The sequence below is a fragment of the Myripristis murdjan genome, chromosome 17 (genome assembly GCF_902150065.1).
Source record: "Myripristis murdjan chromosome 17, fMyrMur1.1, whole genome shotgun sequence".
Classification (NCBI taxonomy): Eukaryota; Metazoa; Chordata; class Actinopteri; order Holocentriformes; family Holocentridae; genus Myripristis; species Myripristis murdjan.
This window is the reverse complement of record NC_043996.1, coordinates 30,020,635-30,045,327: the sequence shown is the minus strand read 5'-3', so window position 1 is coordinate 30,045,327 and position 24,693 is coordinate 30,020,635. Positions and strand designations below refer to the sequence as shown.

The 24,693-nt window shown below is 40.4% G+C and overlaps 2 protein-coding genes across 2 annotated transcripts; both read right to left on the bottom strand.

Annotated features, from left to right (window-relative positions):
- Nucleotides 1-323: 323 nt before the first annotated feature.
- znf622 (zinc finger protein 622) lies at nucleotides 324-12,626 on the bottom strand. The gene is made up of 7 exons (XM_030074271.1): nucleotides 12,487-12,626; nucleotides 10,051-10,636; nucleotides 9,114-9,392; nucleotides 7,178-7,340; nucleotides 6,021-6,136; nucleotides 3,962-4,105; nucleotides 324-1,550 (listed from the first exon to the last, which is right to left on the bottom strand). Exons 2-7 carry the CDS (start codon nucleotides 10,628-10,630, stop codon nucleotides 1,417-1,419), a joined length of 1,416 nt encoding a protein of 471 aa, XP_029930131.1. The 5' UTR covers nucleotides 10,631-10,636; nucleotides 12,487-12,626; the 3' UTR covers nucleotides 324-1,416.
- A 1,572-nt stretch (nucleotides 12,627-14,198) lies between these two features.
- Nucleotides 14,199-17,056, bottom strand: LOC115375028 (tripartite motif-containing protein 16-like protein). Its single transcript, XM_030074272.1, has 2 exons — nucleotides 16,796-17,056; nucleotides 14,199-16,681 (listed from the first exon to the last, which is right to left on the bottom strand). The coding sequence occupies exons 1-2, from the start codon at nucleotides 17,054-17,056 to the stop codon at nucleotides 15,551-15,553; spliced, it is 1,392 nt and encodes a 463-aa protein (XP_029930132.1). The 3' UTR covers nucleotides 14,199-15,550.
- Between the last annotated feature and the right edge of the window lie 7,637 nt (nucleotides 17,057-24,693).

Sequence of the window (24,693 nt, the reverse complement as noted above, 5' to 3'; positions counted from 1 at the left end):
AGGGTCCACATATGCGGCCAGACGGCTCCAGGTAAGCAGAATTAACTACTACGGTAATATAACCCAAAATGTGATGTCCACGCATGTGTACGCCAAGTCCTAAGAGGTTAAAATGGCTTCATAATGATGAAGGATTCACCTCGGAGTGGTGAAATGTTTCTAATTTATGCTTTTCCCACCACTGTGTTTTATTCAGAAAGGGGAACAAAGACAACTTTTTCTAATTCTGTCCTGAACCATCATTGTTGCAGCATTTCAGCACATCCAGTACTGTGATCGAGTCACATTTCAAAACAGAACAAATAATTACAGATGGACACAAATCCGACAGAATATAAATTATATCTTTATTTTCTTGTAGGTACTTACAGGAGGATGAATCATACAGATGTAAATTCATTATTACTTAAGCAAAAACAGTGTTTAGAAATCCCAGTTTTTAAGCACCTTTACACAATCCAGATCTCAGCTGTCAGTATTTTTAAAATCTTTTCATTTATCTCCACCTGCCCTTCATGACTGAGGTGTTCTGTGACTGAGGCATCGTGGCTTCCACCTGGATTCACCTGACGGGTCAGTTTAATGGTGGGCCATCTGGGGTTTATCTCACAAAACAACAACAGAGAGTTAGCCAGGTAAATGCAAAAGACTATGCCATGTCTTGGGTGATAGAGTTTTAATTCTGTGAAACAAAACTTGAAAAGTAGCTTTAGGAATGTGATTCAGCCAAGCCTGTTGCTGATTGCTAATAAAAAAATAATCCAGATAACATTTCTTGAGGTTATTTCATTAACTTGCTAATCCTGCTTTGTGAAATATCCCCCCGTGATTACGACTTTAAATTACTGTTTAGTTTATTTGGAGGATTTTTAAGTTCTATTTTGAGCGCTGAACGACCTTAAATGTAAAGACAGCTGCGTAGGAATCATAAATATAATTTCCAAGTTTAACTTCACTGCAAGCCAACATTGCCAAGCATCGTCAACACAATCTTTTCATGGGGAGCAGTATTTCTCTGTGTTGGGTAAAGAAAAAGATGTTTATCCGCAGATTTTTCCCAGTTGGATAATCTCCGAGTTTGCATTAAGCACCGACCAGCAGGGAATTAGCAGACTTTTGCTTTTAAAAGAAACACAGTTTAAGCCAAGATCTGGGCTCTTTGGTGCTTTTGACAATTCCACTGACATCATATCCTCACTTAGAGGGTAAGAGACAAACACTAGATGCCAAACGCTGGTGAATTTGGGCTGTTTAAGTGTGTCTACTCTTCGCGCCCCCCCTTTGCCAGCTAACCAAGCATCCTTTAGAGGTCATACTCGAGTCTGTAAATCTTGTTGACTGGAAAATGCCGAAAGTTAACCGCTGAACGTCCACATCCTGTCACACTTCGGCCCAGTTTGGTTCCCCTCCGGTCCGTTAGAACATGACTTGGACTCTGAAGTGGTTCTGCTTGGTGGCGTTGTGGTTCATGCCCATCTTCAGCATCCACTTTGACTTCATCCTCTGAATGTACTGCATGTCTCTCTGGTTCTGATGGAAGGAGCTCCTGCCTAAGAAACGGAAGGAAAGGATAGCATGCACATGTGTCATTTGGTTCTTATTATTTCCCCCACAATGCCTCACGGTATCATGAGTGCATATATTTAACACATACACTGCAAAAACGCAAAATCTTACCAAGATTATTTGTCTTATTTCAAGTCAAAAATGCCTTATTTCTAGTCAAAATATCTCATTACACTTAAAATAAGATATGATCACCTCAGAAGTAAATTGTTTTTAGACAATTTTCACTTGTTTCAAGTGAAAATTCACTTGAAACAAGTGAAAATTTGACTTGATTTGACTTGAAATAAGACAAATAATCTTGGTAAGATTTTGAGTTTTTGCAGTGTAGATGGCTGTGAGGTGAACAGAACTGCTGAACCTGGCGGTAACTGCATCTTCAACCATTTTTTTAATGAGCATTTTGCTTGATGGAAGAGGCAAATATTAAATAAATATCCCCAAAAAGTGGCTGAAAGTTGATACACCTGCTTGAGGCGGACAAACTTTTTATTCGATAAAAAGAAATGCGGTGATCTGTGATGAAAACTGCTTCCCACTTAAGCGGAGTGACTGTCATGACAGATAGCAATAACTGCAAAGAATGGAACGGCGAAATCAGAGAGGACGCAGCAACAGGACACTTGCCTGATGTTAAGTCCCTCTGTCCACGTATCTAATTTGTGTGATTGTTGTGCGACATGTAATTATTTGCTCGCAACTGATTTGAGTGTTTTGTGGAGATGCGGCGAGTGTTAGTGCCTTGCTCTTCCTGTTTTCAATCACTGGGTGAGGGCAAGTGAAGGACGAGGCTGCTGGCGTGGATAAACAAACACCAAAGAAGCATTATTAATAATAAACTCAACCTGCGAGCCCCGTGCAGTCTTCACAGTGCAGGATTGACTTTCAGTTAGTACCCCAATCTCCAAAACACGGCAGAAAGAAAACAGTGCACCGCTGAAAAATTGAGGTCCTGGAGGCCAAAACCTCACAAAGCCTGAAACAGTCAGACTTCCCGGGCAGCGATAAGAGATTTTTCATTCCCTGAATTCCTTTAAGTAAACACAATAAATCAAAAGTGGAGTAATGCAATATCACAGGGTCAGAATCAGATGAACCGAGGAAATTCAGCTTCGCTTCGCACCAAAACGACTGAACTCCAGTTCCCTGTGAGACGCTTCTGCTGCCTCGTCTTCCTGAGGAGCAGAGCTGCACAAGCACTGCAACTCAGGATTATTTTCACTGTCAGTTTTTCTATCAACTGGTTAATCGTTTCGTCTATAAAATGTTAAAAATTACAAATGCTCATTGCATGCTCAGGAGCAGTAGTCTGCAAACCAGCAGCGTAAAAAAAACATGAAAAAAGCATTTGTGAAGTGTTTGGTAAAAAAACAATTGGACATCGGATGGATACTGGATTTAAATTGGATATTTATGTCTCACTTGTTCAAAACTCATTTGAGTTATGTCACATTTTGTTATTTCACATTTCATCTCTTTCACACTGTGGAGAAACCCTCGGCTGCTGATTGGCTGCACTTGCCAAAAGAGTTTAACAGCGGTGAACTTGTCAGTGCTGGCAGTCGTGTTTGTGGAGCAGAGAAGCTGAAGAAACGGAGATTGTCAACTGAATGAACTTGCTGCTGCTCGCTTTAGGAATTTCAAGTTGAGGTTCTGTATGCAGTTTGATTTTGGGATGAAATCTTTTATGTCACGTTGTTTCCCTGGTGCCTGTCGGCTCTGTGCCGTGCAAAACATGCAGCTCTCTCTCTCTCTCTCTCTCTCTTTTTCTAGACTTTAAAACAGAAACATACAGTGGTGGAAAAAAAGTTTTGGGACACCCCATGCATTTGTGAAATATTGCATTAACAAATCACTCTTAGGTCTTCAAGTGCAATTTCTTTTAGTACAGTCACAGCCAAAGTACTAAACAAATCCTAAAAAAAGCCATTAAAAACTTCAAATTGATTGGTTCCATAAAAATACATAAGAAATTTTGAGTATTGGATCATTTTGGTACCAGTGATGAAGGTCGTTCTTTTTATTAAAAGACACAATTTTTGTTGCCAAGCTTGGTGTCTATATAAAGCCAGCACATCTGAAAGTTCTTCAGACACAAAAATGGCTAAAACAAGGAACCTAATGCAGGAAACACGCCTGAAGAGAAAGATTAAACTGTCAAGAATTTAGTTTTGTTAGTTTTTCTTGTAAACAATAAACAAAAAAATATAATTTGTATTTGTTTGTGTCTGTCTAATGCAGCCACACCTTTTGAAACACAAAAAAGATTTTTCCACAAATATTTCATGATAATATTTGAGATTGTGTAAAATTTTAAGGGTGTCTTTTTTCCACCTCTGTACACCCAGAAAAAAAAAAACAATTCTTAGGTGTTGCTTTTTTGGTTGAGCCTTACCCATGTCCCCTCCCCAGCCCAGGGCTCTGTACTGCCGCAGGACCCGTCCCACGGCGTTCCTGTTGTGGGCCAGCGCCACCGTCCTCTGGGCTCCAAACCGCTGCTTGTAGTACCGCATTAAGGACCGGTGGCCTATCTTAGCGCCTGAGGGAGAGACAAGAAGTTGGACGTATCCTGTTATGGTGCGTACATATCAAACACAAAGACTGAAGTCCCATTTCACAATCGAGAGACGAGTAAACACGCTCATCAGGGCAGAGAGGTGCTCTTTCACCACGCTAAACGCTGTACCGATACTGTTTTGCCATCTTTGTATGTTTTTGGCTCAAGAACAAGGCTTTTCAGTCTTTCTAGCTGAAATGCGTTGCCATGACAGCGGCTCCCTTGGTGAGGGGAAGTGGGGTGGAGTGTGGGGAGCATCTTGAACTCCACAGGGTGTGTGTGTGTGTGTGTGTGGTGGGGCTGTTTGTTCCACAACAGAGTGCAGGCCTGGAAATGAGTTCTGAAAGCAATAAATTGTGCTGACACGAGTACACCATGTTAAAAATTCACTTGAACAGAAAGGAGAAGGAAAAAAAACATCATATTTATACCTATCAATGGATCAATGGATCAATAGATAGGTCTTTTACACAGCAGGCGCTGTACATTGCATGGAATAAGACTAAAATAAGGAACATCCAAATGATGCAAAAACTAGTGGCCTTAATAAATTAATCTGTGCTCTAAATGTGTTCACTGTGCAAAATGCAACTGGGGCATTGGATTGTGTGCTGTACATTTGTGGGTCGCTCAAACAAAAAAAAAAAAAAAAAAAAAAAAAGAGAGATTAACAAATGTATGACTTGTGATGGCACACCACACAGTGTGTCAGATGGATTATGAATTTACACGAAAGGATGCAATCTGTAGGAGTGCTATTTTTGCTCTTTTATTATTAACTGATATGAATAAATCTTTAATTTACTCAATAAATCACCTCAGGGGGAAAAAGTGTCAGCTTAATGACTTCGCTAAATTTAAAATGTGGCAGTATGATGTAATGTGTCTGGACTCAAGGGCAAGTGGAACATTATTTCTCCATCTGAACCCGAGTTTTAAAAGTTGGAACAACCCCTGCATTGCAGCGTTTAATCTGGTTATACACATACTGGTTTGTGCTGTCTCAGTCTCTGGTCAGTTAACATGAAGGTAAACTAAAAGCCCCTGGAGGCACCTCGTTATGACACTCCAGCTCCCACGAACTGTCTGTGTTATTTTTGTTCTTTATAGCAACAAACAAGGCTGCAAGACTGGTTCTTGGTTGTTCTCCAAGAACAAGTGTTGTAGAAATGCATGAACATCTCTCCTGGCTGAGGGTTGAGGATAGGCTATCTGCTAATGTACTTCTATATTTTCATAGAATTATTAACACTCAGACTCCTAAATTTCTTTATAATAATATAACTTACTGTTCAAATATTCATTCATATAACACTCGAGGGGCGAATAGTGGTCGGATTACGTTACCCTTACCTAAGTCTGACTCTGTGAGGAGGACAGTATTTTATAGATCAGTTGCATATTGGAACACTCTTCCAGGGGAGATTCGTGACATTAAAAGCAAGGCTGGTTTCAAACGGAGACTAAGAACATATTTGTGTCATCACCTTAATATCATATAGGCCTAGTGTATTTGAGTGAGATCAAAACATCAAATTATATAGGATTTGTATGATGTTTTCTGTATTCTTTATTTGTAATTTTTATTTAAAGGATGTATTTTTTAACTTTATTTTATGAACTGATATTGTAACGTTTGACGTTGTATTTTATTGTTTGGACCCCAGGAAGACTAGCTGACGTTTTGGCATCAGCTAATGGAGATCCTTTTAAATAAACAAATAAACAAATAAACAAATAAACAAAGCACATCAGTCGGACAGTATTTCCAAATTTCTTAAAACATCGAAACTGACTTGGAAATTCTACATTTTCCTAACCCGGCATAAGAATCCTGTATTCATGTTTCACTATTAGCCCTCTGTTGATCATGATAACTAATGTTTAGTCATGTCACCTGAAGGGAGGGTCAGCTCCAGCGTTTCATCGTCGTACTCCAGGTTTTTATCGTCAGGTAACTCTTCATCTTCCATCTCGGCGTCCTCTCCCTCCTTCCTGTCGGGGTAGCTGCTCCTGTTGGCGAGCAACAAGCAAAACGTTTGGATCATTTTCTAACAGTCGGCAGCCTCGTGTTCCCCGTTTCTGTAATTAACGGCTACAGAGGTGTATCAGACAGCAATAACTATTCTGCGTGATATTGAGGTGTTGAAGCGCACTACTGCCCCTGGTGTACGGGAAGGCGCACCGCAAGCATCTCCTCGCGCCACACAGCAAGACCGGAGCATAAAGGTCGCTGGGTGGAACGGAAAAAGGGCTGATAATACCTTTGTTGTTATTTTTGTGGAAGAGGACTGAAAATAATTTTTTGAGGACTGAACTATTTTTTGTGTGAAAAAGGACTGAAAATAATTTTGAGAAAACAAAGACTGAATTTTGGTTTATACATTTTGTGGGGGGGGGGGAAAAAAAAATCAAGAAAAGAAAGGACTAAAAGGCTTGAGTTCTAATTTTGTATGAGAAAAAATAACTTGAGTTGCATTTTGGGTTTGTATTGTGTAAATATATCTATTTCTCTTATTTGAAAAAAAAAAAAAAAAAAAGAACATGTTGGGTTTCCTTAATTGCACACTTGCCATTTTTTTTTCTTTGGGTTGTTGAGTTTAATACTGGAACATCCTTTGTGTTGGTTTTTGAGTGAAGGTTTTTTAATTTATTTCTGACTGTGACTACGACAAACAAAACAAACAATACAAGCAACTTTGTCAGGCTTGCAACCTGACTGGCACCCGAGAAACAAACAAATCACAAATAAATAAATAAATAAATAAATAATAATAAAATCTTCCTCCAAACTAAGAAAACCGTCACAATTTTGAAGATTTTGACTGTGTGATGATAGAAAAACATCTCTCTCTATCATGTTCTAGTAATTTATAACAGCGTTTTCTTCTCTTAGGTAGTTGACTGTGTAGGTTTTGTGTTGATATTGCAGTTCCTACTGGTCACCAATATTACAATATATTATAATTACCAGATTATTTAACATCCTTTTAAGTTTGTTTTTAGGTTCTGTGCACACAGAGTGACTAAACGTGATGCGGCATGCGTCTTTACCTGAAGTCGTAGAAGTCTGCAAACTCGAGCGCTGCGTCTCCGTCTGTGAAGAGCTTACAGTGGCTTTTGTCTGTCATGTGACCCTGCACTGCCTCTGTTGAGTAAAACGAACGCCCCTTCTCGTTGCACCACAAGCACACGTTGCCGCCACCGACCTTCTCCCCTGCCGCACAGGAAAACAAGAGCATCGGACCTGGTTAGGAAGCTGTGAGCACCGTCGACCATTTGCACGACAACAGCATGCGGCACATTTCAATCAGAGAGCTAACGTTTTATCCAGGGTTTCCCCCGGGTCCGTAAGAAGTCTCAAATCCAATTATCTGAATTTTAGGCCTTAAAGGCAGAATGAGGAGGATTTTGCTAAAAACAATTTTTAGACTCATACAAAAATAATCCCCTTCCATCACTTATGAGCCACTAACAGGGTGTGTTGGTGTGTGTGTCTGCAGGGACCCTGCCCTCTGCCTGGACTCTCTTGTTGTGGGTGTGTAGCTCCCAGCCAATCACAGCGCAGCGCCGTGCCGTGCCAGAACAACAGCACCACATCCAATAGGACGCTACAAAAAAAATCAAGGACGCTCACTACAGAAAACAGGAAATACAGTGAGGCTGAACACGGAGCAGATGAGGCTCATTCCACAACGAGAGTGAATCTGGGGCGACGGCGTTCATTCCGTCGCCATCCTAGGAAATGAAATCTTGCTGCTGCCGGTTAACTTAGCGAGGCAGGAGGGGCAGACTTTGAATGCTGTGGTTACAAACTGCAAACTGACTAATCCTACTCACTCTGCCCTCAAAATGTCTGAGGTATGATTTTGGTGTACTGGACCATAAAGGTAATGTTACTTTCATAAAGCTGCATGAACTTCAGTCTCGCTTTTAAATGTGTTTCTGGGAATAATCTGTATTAATCACACAGCAACAAAACAAAACCAACGTGCAACCAATAACCACAACATCCACATGAGAGAAAACAGCCAGTGTGAGGTAAAGTGGCGTCTCCTCTTTTAGAGTTGTAGGAGCCATTTTATTGAGTGTCGGTCTTAGTGATTTATTTTGACCACAAGGGTGTACTCTAGTTCTGTTTAGTTCTGTTTATTTGGGTTAAGTGGTAGCCGCCCAGACACAGGTGCTTTAAATGAGGCTGAAATCAGTTTGAGTTGAATCTTTGTGTTACAGCTAACATCTACTTTTACAGTAAAAGTTCTGCTCTTTTTTGTTGCAATAAATGGGAACATCACCCAAAGGAGGCCATTTTTGAACAGTGTTTATTTTTCTGGAGTTGAAGTCAAGACACTCCTCACGCCACCATTAAGTGACTAATTAAGTTTGTTTTTTGATAGTCACCACAAGAGCACTCAGGAGAACATAGCCTAGCTCTTGTGTACACACATACACACACATACACACATTACTCTTGCATACACACAGTTCTGGTTCATATTCAGTTGAAAGCTCATGTTGAATGTTAATAAATAATAATAACTTAATTTACCTCCTTTATATCCTTTCTACTTTTTTTTTCTCACTGGTATGGACTTGTCAATTGCATTCAGAATGGTCTTGAAAGGTCTTAAAGTTGTACTTAGATCTCTAGTGTCATCTCTTATTCTTTATTTTTTTATTTATTTAATCTTGTAATCTGTGGATACTGCTGAAAACTGGGAATTTCCTTCGGGATGAATAAAGTATCTATCTATATCTATCTATCTATTTAATTTGTTTAAACCTGCAGAAACCCTGTTTACAGCAAAAGCAGAACTTCACACCAGTTGCAGGTGTGCAGCAATGTTAGACTCATTTTGACTGAGGTTACTGGTGGAGATAATCATACATCACTGATCTGTTTCAGAGGAAAAGCAAGAGATTCTTAGTTGTAACACACCAAGCACAATCAGTCGTGATGCCAAACCCCGGTTTGATTGTTGCAGCTCACCTAGGTAACGTACGAGTCCCTTGAGGTCGACCAGGAACTCCACATCTGGGATGAAGAAGCTGTGGACTTTGGTCATGTGGGCGACGTTCTTCATGAGCGAGCGGGAGTGGTGGGAGCAGAACAGGCAGTCGGTGACGGGGATGGAGCCCGGCAGAGCGGCGGGGTGGGGAGCAGACGAAGCCCCGGCGTCTCCTTCACCCTGAACCATCATCTCCTCTGCCTCATCCTCATCCTCCTCCTCCTCCATCTCATCATCCTCATCCACGTCCTCCCAGTCTTCTGCAAAACAGACAAAAGTTTGGGGATATGAATCCAGCCATTTTTGGACTGTGTTGTAAACCCCACAGCGTGAAAATCTCACAATTTTTATCCCAAAATGCTGTATATTCCCTTTTTGAGAAGAGTCTGCTACACGGGATTCATCATTATCAGTTTCTCTAAAATATAGTTTACCAAATTTTCCAGCTATCCAACAAAACTACCACAATGTGACAACAGCAATGAAAAAAAAAAGCACTGCTTTGACTTGGGAGACGTTAGAAAGACAGGGTGATAAATGAAAAGAAAAGCAGCTTTATGGCAAACAAGAATAAAACAATTCTGTGGCAATTCTGAAAATTTTATAAAGCCTTAATTTATTTGTTGGTGGGATAAAGGCAGCCACGCCACAGTGTGCTGGTATGTTTAGAGCTTTACACGACACAGCAGTCCAATAAAAGCTTTCTAATACTTTCAAAAGAGATTACTGTCTTACTATAACGTGATTTCACGTTAAACCTTTTCTAACACAAGGCGCCTCTTTCGTACAAGAAACTCTATACTTAAAACCTAAAATGTCAGTTTTACTATTACAGGAAACAGGAGTGAGGACTTTCGCAAGATTTTCTATGTTTTCAATTTCAGCAGACCTACAAGATTCTGTGTTTCTCCTACTTACCCTCCTCCTCTGTGACTCCCTCCCCCTCCTCCTCTCTCTCTCCCATCCTTTTGGCCTGCTCCTCCAGCCACACCATCCTGGGTGGCTTCTCTGGCCTCGGCCTCGTCGCTCCTCCCGCGGGCTGGTCCTTGGCTCCCTTGGCCGGGCTGGACCTGTGTTGCTCTTTCAGGGCTTGCCGCAGGGCCTCGTTCCTGGCGTTGTGGTCCGCCTTCTCCTCGCCGAGCCCCTTCTCCAGGTTCTTCTCGTTCATCTTCTCCACCTTCCTCTGGGCGGCCAGCAGGGCCTGCTTCTCGGCCTGCTGGTGTTTGTGGGACTGCAGGTGGTTCTGGTAGGCGTTGGCGCTGGAGAACTTCTTGTTGCAGACGGCGCAGCCCTCGGTGACCGCCGCCTCGCTCAGCTGCTGCTCGGCGGCGGCTCGCTGTGCCAGGACACGCTCCTGGAAGTTTTCGGCGGTGACGGGCGGCATGTCGGCCACCTTGCGCTTCAGGTTGTAACGGTGCCAGTCGGTTTTGTAGTGTGCTCGCTGCACCTCGCCGTCTGCGAAAGCCACTCTGCAGCTGATACAAGTGTAGGAGGACATGACTGCCTGAAGGAGAGAGGAAAACATTGTTTCAGCATCCACCTTGCAAAAAAAAACCCCACTTTTTAGATCTTCACAATATTGCTTTGTAAAGACTCCTTCTTCCATTAGGTTAAATCAACAGTCAGCTGCCTCATATGTACATTTGGCTTGTAGCAGTCCTTAACATCAATCCGTCAATCAAACGCAATTTGTTACTTGATGATGCCTTGAACCAACAACGAATTTGTGCTATTTTCTCTTGTAGCAAAACACCTTCATGCTTAACTTCACTCAAAAATGAAATTATTCTGACATACACTACTCACAAAAAGTTAGGGATATTCGGCTTTCGGGTGAAATTTCAGGATGAACCTAAAATGCATTCTAACCTTTACAGGTGAACTTAATGTGACCTTCTGTAAACTTTTGAATGCACATGTCCAACTGTTCAGTGTTTCAGTACTTTTTGCACAAGTTGCTGTTCTCTAACAAGGAGTTTAACGGCAAAATTCACATCAGGTGTTTGATGCTCCAGCTCATCGAGGTCGTATCATTAGGGAACGGCTGCTGGAGACTGGGGTACCTCAGATGGAGTGGCCTGCACTTTCTCAGACCTGAATCCCATAGAAAACCTATGGGATCAGCTGAGTCGCCGTGTAGAGGCTCGGAGCTCTGTACCCCAGAACCTCAATGTCCTGAGGGCCGCCCTTCAAGAAGAGTGGGATGCCACGCCTCAGCAGACAATAAGTCGACTTGTGAACAGCATGAGACGTCGCTGTCAAGCTGTAATTGATGCTCAAGGGCACGTGACAAGTTATTGACCCTGACATTTTTTGTTGTGGTATATCCACCACTGTTGTTGGCTTTTGTTTCAAGAAATTGTTTGAGATGAGGAAATCACCAGTGCATGCTTCTACTTAAATGCCCTACTTTCATGATATAATATCACTGTAACGTGAACCTTTTACATTTTCCATAAATTTCACCCAAAAGCCAAATATCCCTAACTTTTTGCGAGTAGTGTATATATTGACTGCAATATAATTCAGGATTTTATCCAAGATTAATCATTTTTGCACCATTTTCATTTTGGAAAAAAGATAATGTAATTTTTCCATGAATCTGTGTCAAACCAGCATCTCTGTAGCACCATAATACTGCATTTACAATTACATGACAGTAATACTTGGTCACACATCCAAAAAAAGAGGCATTAGTGAAAACGAGCTCGATAACACTGCTGTTCATTTTTCAACGCTACTTAACATCTGTCTGCTAATGCACACAGCAGCTCTGTGTTTATCAAGGCCACTGCTGTGTTTTTTAACAAGCGGCTCACGTTTCGTAACGCTCCTGCCGCCCACAGTTACATGACAGACGAGGCAAAGCATCTCACCACAGTCACATTTTAATGGAAACACATGCTGCATTGTATGCCGATCAGAAGAGCAGAAGCCAAACATACTTTGAAATATTTTGCCATGTTACCAAAGTTATGTACATTAGCAGATGAGCGAGGTAATGTCACACTGCCAGAGTTTTACAACCGAGTCTGGTGCAGCGTCTCGGCTAAACAGTGAGCTACTTTCCCCCTTGTTTAAAAAGGATGAATACTGGATTTGAGAGGTGTTGTTGTGGTGCTGCTGAGTGACAGACAGGTAGTAGTGATAGCGGACCTCAAGCCAAGAGGGAAACGAACGAAATTAGACAGAATAAAAAGACTTAAACCAAAGTTAGCTAGCAACCAGCTCTGCTAACGTTGACGCATGAAACTGTTGGTGTAAAGCGGCTCAGATTGCTGTGATGGCGACTTGATTTGACGCTATACCCGTTCATTATAACAGCTACGGCACCCACTTACATAATTTACTTACTTATTCCTCCAGATTTTGCTGTTTTTGTAATTTATGCTCCTCTTTTTAAGGCGACACGAGGGAGATTCCCTGGTAAACTCTGACCTCTGGCAAAGCACTGACGTAACATGTGAGGGGTTTGGTGACACTGCCCCCTGCCGGATCCGTGTTGTAACACAGTCAAAACTTGAGGGTCTTCAATTTGTTTTAGTTTGCAGTGATAAAAAAAAAAAAAAAAAAAATCCCACAAGTTTTCACAAGCAAATGCTCCTTTCCTGGTCGTTAATTTGTAACCACATAGTAATAATAATAATAATTATTATTATTATTATTATTATTATTGTTGTTGTTGTTGTTGTTGTTGTTGTTATAATAATAATAATAATAATAATAATAATAATAATAATCGTTATTATTATTGTTATTATTATTATTATTATTATTATTATCACCATTATCATCATCATTATTATTATTGTTGTTGTTGTTGTTGTTATTATCACCATCATCATCATCATCATCATCATCATCATCATTATTATCATTATTATATAAAAATTTAATTATGATAGGAAAACTGGTTTGTCGGTGAAAGTAGACGAGTTAATCAGAAATTCCAGCAGTTCATTAATGTAATATTCTGTATTTTTAGATTTGTATGGTATTCCTACACCGCCAAGAGGATATGCTACAGCTTTTGACACAATCCCGTCTAGAGTTTTTCATTGTGTTCTTTTACATATTTTATTGATTTTATATCCTCATTTGTTTTACATTTGTATGTCTTCCTTGGTTTCTACAGATTTTACCATTTCTATATCTTAATTTGCGTTATCTCCATCTTTTATATATCTTGCGGCATCCGCTGTCTGTTCTTCAGTTAATTGCCTGGTTTTGTCGTGCAGCATTTGCACGTGTTTTAAATTTCCAGTTTTCTACTCCTGGTTTTTTTTTTGTTTTTTTTTTTCACTTTATTGTAAAGCACTAACCTTAACCTCCCCATCTGAAAGGTGCTATATAAATAAATAAATAAATAATATATAAATAAAGTATCATTGTTATAATCGTTAATATTATGCCTATTTCAGATTATGCTTATTTAAGTACTGATAGGGTTGAGTAAATCACTTTTAAAATGATTCATCGTCCTTATCCCTCCAAGGTATTTCTACAAAGATTCAAAAAGGACATTGATGTGAACTGCTCGTTCTTTTCCCAAAGGTTCATGCCGTCTGTCTCAGTCTTCCCCTCACTCTTGTTTTTTGGGGCAACTTGTCTGTCTGTGACTTTTAACATACTGACTCTGAATTTCCCCTCTGCTATAAATGTGTTGTTTGGAAAGGAAAATGGTACTATAATATTAATTTAATTTTATTTGTATCTCAAAATGACAGAAGGTCCACAGCTACATGAAGTGTTTCATCATGTTATAGTTCACAAATGATCAATTTACCTCCTCGTCCTTTCGAAGACTTTTCAAGCTGACATAAGATTCTGTTTTTTTGTTTGTTTGTTTGTTTGTTTTTTGTAACAAGTGCACCAAGCCAGTCTTGATTGCAAAAATAAATAAATGATTCAAAAGGTGGAGGCTGCAAGCTTAGTAATGTTACCCATCCACATTCTTTGCATCTAATCAGTGTGGTTTGTAATGGATAATAATAATAATGATAATGATAAAGATTTCATTTATCATACGAGTAGTTTAGTTCAGTGTTGTTTATTGATTTTGTACCTTAAAAAATTATAATACATTGAAAAAGAGGCATTCAAAACAACTTTGTACATAACAACTCAAACTCAAGGATATATAGTTTCAAATGCACCATAATGAAATATATTTTTCTTCCCCTTGCATATAATATCAACAGCATTTACTAAATTGGAATTGAAACATTAAAATGTACAAAGTGCCAGCAGAGGAAAACACAAAATATGAACTACTCAGCTATAATAAAGGAGAAACCTCTGGTGCTGAGTCCATTAAGGAACAGAAAAACAGAAAATATTACAGGAACAACACAATTATGCAACAGATATTAGAAGTGTGTAGACAACAGGTGATGTTTTCATATGAATAAATGTCCTCTGAACTCTCAGCGTCTGGCTGCTCTTTGCTGTTTGTCAGGAAGAACAGTAGATAGATAGATAGATAGATAGATAGATAGATAGATAATTTTTATTTAAGTGTCCTGCATACAATAGCCCATGGGCTTATAAGACACTCCCAACAAAAGTAAATAAATACATGCATCAGTTCATACATGCGGGTATAGCTGTCTCCACCGCAGCTGCCACGCTTTCTCCAAGAATTTACCCAAAGCAAATACCTCTTCTTCAAACAGCCATCTTAGCATATTAAATTTGGACAACCAAAACAAATCAAGATTCCTGGTTTGTACTTTTTCAAATAAAACATTTCTTAGGCTGGCATACAATGGACAATGAAAACCAAAATGTAACTCATCCTCTACATTTCCTAGATCACATAAAGTACACAAACTCTGTTCTTCTAGTATCCCTTGATACCTACCCACCTCAACTGCCAGCGGCAAGACGCCAGCTCTCAATTGGGCACAGAGGGATCTTTGACCTTTCTTCAAATTAGATGCTACATATGGTTCGGTGACATACTCTTCTTTAAACTGAACATAATTTCTTAACTTGGGTTTTTTTTTCCCAAATGTCCGCCTCCCATTGCTCCTGACATTTAATTGACAATTTCTGTTTAGTAATAGTTATACTACACTGTAAATTATTGATAAAATATATACTTAACCCTGTAACAGAAAAAAATAAAGAGACTTCCCTAATCCACGGATGGTTGTGCATTCTGCTCCAATTAAAAATCTTTCTAGTGAGCCTCTCCTCTGGCAGTTGGGTTAGGCTGTTCCACAATAGCCGCCATGATGGAACAAAGAGGGCCAGCAAGGAACATGGAGGTAGGAAGAGGTTACAGTCCCGCCCACACTGTTTGATTGACAGGTGGGAGTGCAGAAACACCTCAGTGACATGAAGCTGCAATGACTCAGGGAAAAATATTTTTTAAAAACAAAAACTTACATTTTGCTGCTTTAATAACTCCTGTCTACTTGAGCTGACAAAACTCAGCCGAGCCTCCATAAACCCTAAATCCAGCATGGAGAGGCTGAGTGAATGTGGTCTGGACTCTGTGGAGGAGAGTCATGGTTTCAGAGACGTTGTAGAAGGACAGAATACCTGCTCTGTGATCCAGGTACACTGCTACTCTGGAGGACACAGGGACTGATGTGGGAGTTTTGATGCTGTTATGGCTGAACTGATTGTAACAATCTAATGCCCAAGACTTGTCATTGGATCCAAACTGACCTGTTCTGCTAATATCCTTGTATGCGACTGCTATTGAAACATCTGGTCCACTCCACTCCACCTCCCAGTAACAATGTCCAGTCAGGCCCTCTCTACTCAGGACCTGAAACCATGTAGTGAATCTGTCTGGGTGATGACAATATGGCTGATGTTTTCCAATTCGTGTCGCTTTTCTGTTCCACTCTGATAATGACAGCCGTGTGTTTGCTGTGTTTGGATCCAGTGTGATTTGACATGAATATTGTAAGTATTCAGCTCTGGTCTTGGGCTCTGGTTGTGGCAGTAGAACATCCACTCCAGTCACTGTCAGTGAGGTCTTGGACCATTCCTCACTAAGAAGGTCCTGTAGTTTCTCTCTCAGCTCTGACACAGCTGCAGTCACATCCTCAAAGTAGCTCAGAGGACGGATGTTGTTGCTGGGTGAGTGTGTAGATTCACTGAGACGTGACAGTGAGGGGTAGTTATTTAGAAAATGGGTGTGATCCTCTGTGTGTGAGAGCTGCTCCAGCTCAGCGTCTTTCCTCCTCAGCTCAGCGATCTCCTGCTTCAGCTTCTTCTGAAGTTCTTCAGCCCGACTCGCTTCCTCTTCCTGCTGGGATCTGATCTGCTGCTTCACATCAGATCTTCTTTTCTCAATCAAACTGATCAGCTCAGTGAAGATCTTCTCACTGTCCTCCACTGCTTTATCAGCAGAGCGATTGATGGCCTCCACCTCCTGCTGAAGCACCTTCACGTCTTTCTCTGTGTCCTGGATTCTCTGCTGGATTTTTTGCCGACTCCGAGAGCAGATGTTCTCCTGAAACTGCACAGTGGCTTCCACCAGCTTGTGTTTCTTTAATGGAGCTGCATCATAGTGAGGCTGGAGGTGGTGCTCACAGTAAGAGACCAGACACACCAGACAGGACTTGAGGGCTTTCAGCTTTCTCCCAACGCAGACATCACAGGCCACATCTCCAGGTCCAGCATAGAAGAGATTAGGAGGAGCAGCTTGGAGTCCCGTCTTCTTCATTTCCTCCACTATTTCTGCTAACATGGTGTTTTTCCCCAGGACAGGTCTTGGTGTGAAGGTTTGTCTGCACTGTGGGCAGCGGTGGATTTCCCTCTGCTCTTCTCCATCCCAGTATCTTTTAATACAGCTCAGGCAGTAGCTGTGTCCACAGGGAATAGTCACTGGATCCTTCAGTAGATCCAGACAGATCGAACAGCAGAATTTTGCCGAATCCAGCTGAATTCCTCTCTGCGCCATGTCTCTTGTCAAGGACAGTGTATGTCCGTTATCCAACACAAACGTGTGCTGCTCTTCTTCCTTGAAGTTCCTGTGCTGATCTGCAGTGAACGGGCTCGTCAGCTCTGGCACTTCACAGCGTGTTGTTTACACCCATCTTTAAAGTGTCCGATCAGTGAAAGGGGAGGGAGCCAGGAAATGTCTGGTAGAATGCTACTGGCTGTGTTTGAGAGCAGGAAGAAGAGGGAGTGGTTATCAGGCTCTGCCTTTTTCCGGGAAGAGGAGCGCCGAAGTCTGCAATGACGTAGGCTATGAGATAATTCATGATCTAGCTCCAGCGTAAATAAATGAAATAAATAAATTGATATTTAAAAATTAAATCTAGGGGAAAGGGTTGTCACGTGAACACCCTCCCGCACTCACGGGAGAGTAAACTTGCAGAAAGTCAGTGTTTGCCATACATAGACCAGTGTGGTGCAGCGCCACACTATCAACACTAAGCGCCACAAATTGATTCCGCTTTTTTTCCTCTCCAACGCGATTTTTAAATATAAATATCGTTCCGTTCATTCATCTCTGGATAGCGTTCTTTCTCCCTGTCAGCCTCGTTCACACACACACACACACACACACACACACACACACACACACACACACACACACACACACACACACACACACACACACGCACACACAGACGCGCATACATGCCAGTGGTGCGCGGGGACACTTATAAACGATCCGCGCTCGCCAGTTTTCAACCAACCCGACCGCAACTCGGACCGCAAGTAGGTTAAAATAATGGACCCGACCATGGCCGCGGGAAGTGGGGGTGCTGGGGGTCTTGCAGCACCCCTTAGTGGCGAGAGGGAGATTTTAAAAAAATGTATTAAAATCTTTTGCAAATTTTATTTTTATTTTTTGGGGAGGTAACTCAAAGCGGAGAAAGAGGGGTAACTCTAGCCTGTTTCCCAGAGGGAGGCTACTGAAGCTCTCGGTCAGTTACCGCAGTAACAGACTCCATGAAACTAACCTGGTCGGGACAAGGTTTTTCTCTCTGTGTCCGCCCTCTTTCAGCACACACACACGGTATTTAACTTCTTCATTCATTCAGTCAGCAGGCGAGTTTTGGCGTAGCGTATTAGTTCTGCCGACTGTTATTTAAAATAATAATTAAAAACAGTCAGCAGGCCTTTATTAGAAGTCCATTAGTAGTTATAGGAGGCGAATTTTTTTTTACGAACATGGCATGTCCTTTCTACAACGATCCAGTGGATGAAGGTGCAGTGTTGCTGCGCAGAAAATTAAATATGGCATATTAGTTCTGCCGTCTGTTATTTGAAAAAATAATAATTCAAAAAAAAAAAACAGTCAATAGACAAATTTATTTTTTATTTAAAGTGTATTTTAAATAGGCCTATAGGCGCGGAGGTTTTGTTTGTTTGTTTGTTTGTTTGTTTTTCAAAAGAAAAAAAAAATCACAACACCCCCTGTTCAAAATTACTTCCAGCGGCCCTGGACCCGACCCGCTTCCCGACCCACTTATTTTAAAAGGTATTGGCTTAAGAAACTGACATCCCTGAGTCATATGCATTTAAAACAAAGTATTTCAATTTTGATGCATAGCAGTTTAACGTTAGGAACCTGCATTATTGCATAAGCCTATTTTAATTAATGTCTGCAACAGTGGCGTAATTTCACCTTTTTCCCCGTGGGTTATTGATCAAAAGGGCCCCCTGTCAAATTCTTAACCCAGACCTCAGAGGTAATAAAAACCCGTTTGGGAAAAACGATGCGCGCAAAGACGCACAGTGGAGAGGTGTGCCTTTTTCAATTATTGCCCTACAAGAAAGAACACTGCATTCATTTCAGGTTGTGTGCGCATGATACATTTATAGACTAGCAAAACGATTTTCAGCAACTTCATCCTGCATGGTTGGTAGCCTACAAGTATTATAGGAGCTTCATAATTGTTAAATCTGTCAATGACCGTCAGCATCAATCTGTTCTGATTTGCATTTGTTATTCATTTTACATGCATATAATTACAGAATAAACACAGCACTTTGCTATAAAAGCAATTCCATTTGGATCAACAACAAATTAAATTTACAACAAATTACAACATAAACAACATTTAGGCCTACAAAGTGCAATGAAACATTCTTCAATAAAAATACATTTGGAAACACAAGCTGCAACACGCCATAAAAACACTTATTTAACAACTAAATAATACACTTTTTAATAAGGTCATTCGGCTGTAGGCCTACTTCTGTTCTCAGCAGGTAGTCTCTCCTATTAGGCCAATATTTGGTTATGCTTCACATTAACTGCATATATGAACGCATTCATAACACATCCATATGCGTTAGTTTCCATGACTCAAGAATTAATCTTGATTTCCCGAAACTGAATAAATACCAAACATAACACAAAACTGCTTTGCTAGCTCAATCATGTTGTAACTTGAATATCCATTGGAAAAAAAAAAAAATCATGGACTGATAGTTACCCTTGTGCCGACTTCTCAGTCATTTTTAATGTAACAGGTGCTGTAACAATGACTCACCAGCACAGCTGATCTTTATCTACAACCAATCAAATATTAACAGTTAGGCTATATGTAAATATAGGCTACTGCTTTCCAGTTTCGGCAAACACCTGTCTTTTCATAAACTCACCAGTAGATGTTTTATGTCAGCTGGGGGTGTGTCACTCCAATTTAACATCAGCTAGATTAAACTGGCTAAGCAGTCGACAGTAAGCAGTCACATTAAGGCTGAACAGAGTTATATCATTATATCAGAGTTATATCATTTCAACCCCACCTTTTGGGGGCTTTTGCTAATCACCTTTTCAGGCTGTTATAAATTTACCTCTGAAATAAAGACGACAATTTTCACAGATGTGTTGATTTATTAAATGTTCATTTCAATGTACAGACACAAACAAATTGACAAATTAATTAAATCAATGGCCATTGGCCCAGGAAACTCATAAAGACTGAGCAAATTAATAATGATTAATAGGCTAATTAATAACTGATAACATTAACACATTAATAACAAGCTGCACATCTCCTTGGAAAATCTTACAGGTACTGTCCGTGGTGCTGAATCCGCCTCAGCAGGTACTGTCCGTGGTGCTGAATCCGCCTCAGCAGGTACTGTCCGTGGTGCTGAATCTGCATAGGCAGGTACTGTCCGTGGTGCTGAATCTGCCTCGGCAGGTACTGTCCGTGGTCCTGAATCTGCCTCGGCAGGTGCTGTCCGTGGTGCTGACTCCGCTGCGGCACTTTATTATAGAAAGTAAAGCTCCATAAAAGTCATGAGGATCTTGTTTAGCTCTTCTTTACTTACAGGTGAGAAATCAGCTGTTTGCCCGGTGTTTGTCAGGTAGTCTTGTAGACATTTGACGGCCCAAGACGTTGACCGGGCCGTACCGGCTTCATTTCTTGACCTCTCCAGCTGATCCAGCTCTTCACTCGTCACTCTCTTGTATCTCTCCTTTTTCTCTTCTGTCTTGTCTTCCTTGTTCAAGCATTCATCCAAACTTAGGTCCCCAAATAAATCAAAACTGACAACATAACAGTCCATTATGCAGGCTAACAAAGTTGACAGCGCGGGTTTCAGTGAAAGGTTTCGTGTTGCCATGGAAACCACACAGACTCGGGCAATAGAGCGGTGAAGTCCCGCCCCTTCCGGTGGACCCCCATGGGACCTTTCGGAGCAAAAAAAAAAAATGAATGGTGTTCAATGGACAGAAAATAATTATTTTCTGGTCCCCCGTCGTTATGCCTTGGATTACACAAATGTTGTTTATCGGCTTAAATGATCATTTTTCATGTCAAGAGTTTGACCGTTTATTGTGCCATTGTTCAGTTAAATGCTGTTTAGAAAACACAATTAGAAAGACTACATGCTGTGTCGCATATGTGACGTCACATCATCGCCCTTTCCCTCCATCCAGATTCAAGTCAAGATGCCGGTGTGTTTTGTTCCCTATTGTCCGCGTCTCCGAGGGCCGACGGAGCGCCGGGCCGGGCGGGAGGGCGAGCGGACCCCACCGTCGGGCGGAAAAACTCAGAACCTCAAAAACTCAGTGCAGAGCAGAGAAATCGCCATGTCTGTTGTAGGCTTCCAGTGCGGGTGGTGACGTATATCATTCGCACCGAGAGCAGCGAAGAGTTGTGGCTCACAAAGCAGGCTCACACAAAACCTAACATTATCAATATTCTTGGCGCTAAATTGTGGTCTTCTTTGCGTGAAAAATTATCTTTAAATATCACAAACAACATATGTGAAATCCATGGCACAATTCAAACGGGACCAGAAAATAATTTTTATCTACCCATTGGATCGCATTCATGATTTTTTGCTTTTGAGGACCCATGTACCGGAAGTGGGTGGGCGGGACTTCACCACTCTATAAGATATAGGCGGAGTAGCCTAATAGTTTAAGTGATTGATTCAGTATTTTTCATTTGAGCACGGCTAACCGTACTGTCATGCTCATTTGAGCACATTCTAAACGTCTGATTGATCAATCACATTGCTCGGTCAGATCTACTTGTTGTGTAATTTTTAAAAAATCTCACGTACCCCCTGGAGTTCCTTCAAGTACCCCCAGGGGTACGCGTACCCCCATTTGAGAAACATTGAAATAGACTGTCACGACCTAGTTAGAAATGACTCTGCCGTGAGTGACGGCGTGCGTTGCGTTCTGGTTCTGACTCGGTTGTTCTAGCTTGGCTTTTAGACCTCTCAGATGTAACAAACCAACCACGCAACCAGGCTACGGTAGCCTGCAAGGTTTTGATACAGCGATCATGCATAATTTTTGGCAGCGTCTATTATTTAGGTAAAACAAAAAGTAAGTCACAAATATTAACGGTAAATGGTGAAATTATTTATTTTTTCCAGCATGGGGGCCCCCCAGGTCAGGCCAAGGGGCCAATGGGTCATAAAACCCATTGCAAATTACACAAATACTGCATGCAGTCACCAAAAAAATGCAGATTTTACAGAAATTTCCAAATGCCAACAGTTTTTGACAGAAAAATTAAAGCATGATTTTCTTTCTATAGTGTTCCTCAAGGTCTTGGTGTCTCAATGTGTTTTTGTTTTTTGTTTTTTTTTTTTTTTTTTTTTTTTTTTTTTTTTTTTTTTTTTTTGCCATTTTTATGAATTCTTCGGTGGTCAAAAATGGTTAAATTTTGCATCACACCTGTGTCACTATGTTATCAACATTAAAATTGCTGAAGAAACCTATGACACATAAATGAGCATGAGAATGGCCTCATATGCTCCTATCATACTGTTGTAACCTAAAAAAAAATAAATAAATAGTCGCCTAACAAAACACAGTGTTTATTACAGATTTCTGACTATAATAACTTTACACACAGAGCTTACGTGCATCTCAAATCACTTGTCAGGCTCTACGGTGACCTTTCTGTCCCCCTGAAGATCCACTGCCCCCTCACTAAGATGGGTCTAAAGAAAGGGTCAGAATGGTGAGGCCTTATAATGTTGGAAGGTATAAAAGTCATCAGTTGCTGGTACAAAGATCTACTGCCTATTATGTAATAAGTATTAACTTCATTGTCATGCCAAATGTTTATTTTCTGTATAAGATTATTCATGATTTAGCTCCAGCACCTCTCAAACAGTTCATCACAACCAGCAAGAACAGAATCAGGTGAACCACAGCCTCCACTAGAGGGCGCTGTTGTGTAAAATTTCAGTTGACAAAATCTGTCCAGTCAAACAAAAAAACAAGGTTCCCGGCCCCTGTAGCGACTCTTCTGGAGTGACAGCTGTTAATATCCTGTTGTCCCACCTGCTTGGATATGACTGTGAATACTTTACACAGCCTGCATGCCAGTTAATAGTCAGGGTTTCCATTCATGTATTAAAGTGTGGCAGCCGTCACTGTTTAACTTCTACCATCACACTTTCACTTAAAAAAAAAAAAAGAAAAGAAAAAGTTATTACATGCAATTGCCATAAACAGACCCATCTGTGGCACACTGTCACAGTATTGTCACTGCAGCCTCTAAGTCATACGCTGGTCAGTGTGAACAGAATTGATGTAAATAATCTGTGTTGATGCCACAATAGAGACTGATGAGCTGTCAACAGTCAGAACAACACACTTTTGTCACTGCAGGACAATTCATGAATTCAGCTTGGATCCATTTCATGAAAGCTTTCCCATTTGTGTTTTAGTTCGGTTGAAGTGTTTTAGTTCTTTCCTGGGAGAAATTCTCTGGCTCACAGGAAGGGAAAAGAAAATTTAAAATGAAAAGAAATGAGCTCTTAATCAATTGTTCAAACCTTCACTTTGTTCTCTTGGTGATTTCTTAACTAAGGTAATTTAGGCCCTTTCTTTTCAATAGAAAAGTAGAGTTTGGGACAATTGTCTTGAAAACAACAATTCTGTCAAATGTATAAAGAAGTCATTTTTTTCTCTCTTGGATATAAGAACAAGAGCATTTACTAAATGGGAATTAAAAACTTACCAAAGCGCAAGGACTACAAAAAATAAAAATATGAACTACTTAGCTATAATAAAAAGGGAAAACCTCTGTACATGTTCATTATTTTAATTGATTATAATAATAGTGATTTAATTTGTCATACGGGCAGTTTAGTTCAGTGTCATTTATTGATTTTGTACCTTACAAAAAAATACAATACATAGATAAAGAAGCATTTAAAACTAATGTGTAAAAAGACAACTCAAACACATTGATATTAATATTAAAATCCACCATAATTAAACATTTTTTTTCCTTCCCCGTGGCTATAATGGATTTCTCCTCTGCGTTCAACACAGTCAACATAAACAGCTTATTAAACCACCTCATTGAACTGCAAGTCAACCTGGTACTGGTTAAATGGATCAGAGACTTCTTATAGGACAGATCACAGCACGTAATGATCAATGGCAAAAGATCCACCAGCTTTGTTTTATACACAGGGGTCCCACAAGGCCGTGTTTTATCTCCCATCTTATTCTCCATCTACACAAACAAAATAAACTGCAATATGTACAATATATAGTTTTAATGTAAGCAAAAACATTTTAACAGTTGTCTACAAATCACTCATTGAGTCAGTTCTCACATATAACATTGCATCCTGGTACAGCTTCCTTTCTGTTAAAGACAAATCCAAGCTGGTACGGGACATAAATCAGGCAACTAAAATAACAGGCACCACACAGTCTTCACTTTGAGACCTCTACACTCAGGCAATCAGACAGAAAGCCACCACCATCTTTCATGATCCTTCTCATCTGCTCCATAATTCATTTCACCTCCTCCCCTCAGGCCGACGTTACAGAGTTCCAACAGCAAGGACAAACATAGCGAAAAAATCAATTAAATTTATTTCAACAGCTTTCAACATCATTAATAAGAAGCTGTGAAATTTTTGGTGTATTTATCTTGCAATCTGTGCTTTATGTTCTGTCTCTTTTTGGGTGTGTGTGTTTTGTTTTTACTGTTTTAGCTGTTTTAAACATTAACTTTGTTAGATTTTATTTCATGAGAATCACATCAAAGATGAATTTCCACTGCTTTGCAATGGACAATAAAAGTTTTCTGATTTCTGATTTCTGAACAACATTTACTAAAGTATAATTGAAAC

What these genes read in the sequence shown, in the direction of transcription:
- znf622 (XM_030074271.1), bottom strand. Translation starts at nt 10,630, where the DNA reads ATGTCCTCCTACACTTGTATCAGCTGCAGAGTGGCTTTCGCAGACGGC. An exon ending in GGGAGTCACAGAGGAGGAGG is followed by an intron (nt 9,393 to 10,050) that starts GTAAGTAGGAGA and finishes TCTGTTTTGCAG; the next exon opens with AAGACTGGGAGGACGTGGAT. An exon ending in GGAGCTGACCCTCCCTTCAG is followed by an intron (nt 4,106 to 6,020) that starts GTGACATGACTA and finishes TCTCTCCCTCAG; the next exon opens with GCGCTAAGATAGGCCACCGG.
- LOC115375028 (XM_030074272.1), bottom strand. Translation starts at nt 17,056, where the DNA reads ATGGCGCAGAGAGGAATTCAGCTGGATTCGGCAAAATTCTGCTGTTCG. An exon ending in AGAAGACGGGACTCCAAGCT is followed by an intron (nt 16,682 to 16,795) that starts GCTCCTCCTAAT and finishes TCTTACTGTGAG; the next exon opens with CACCACCTCCAGCCTCACTA.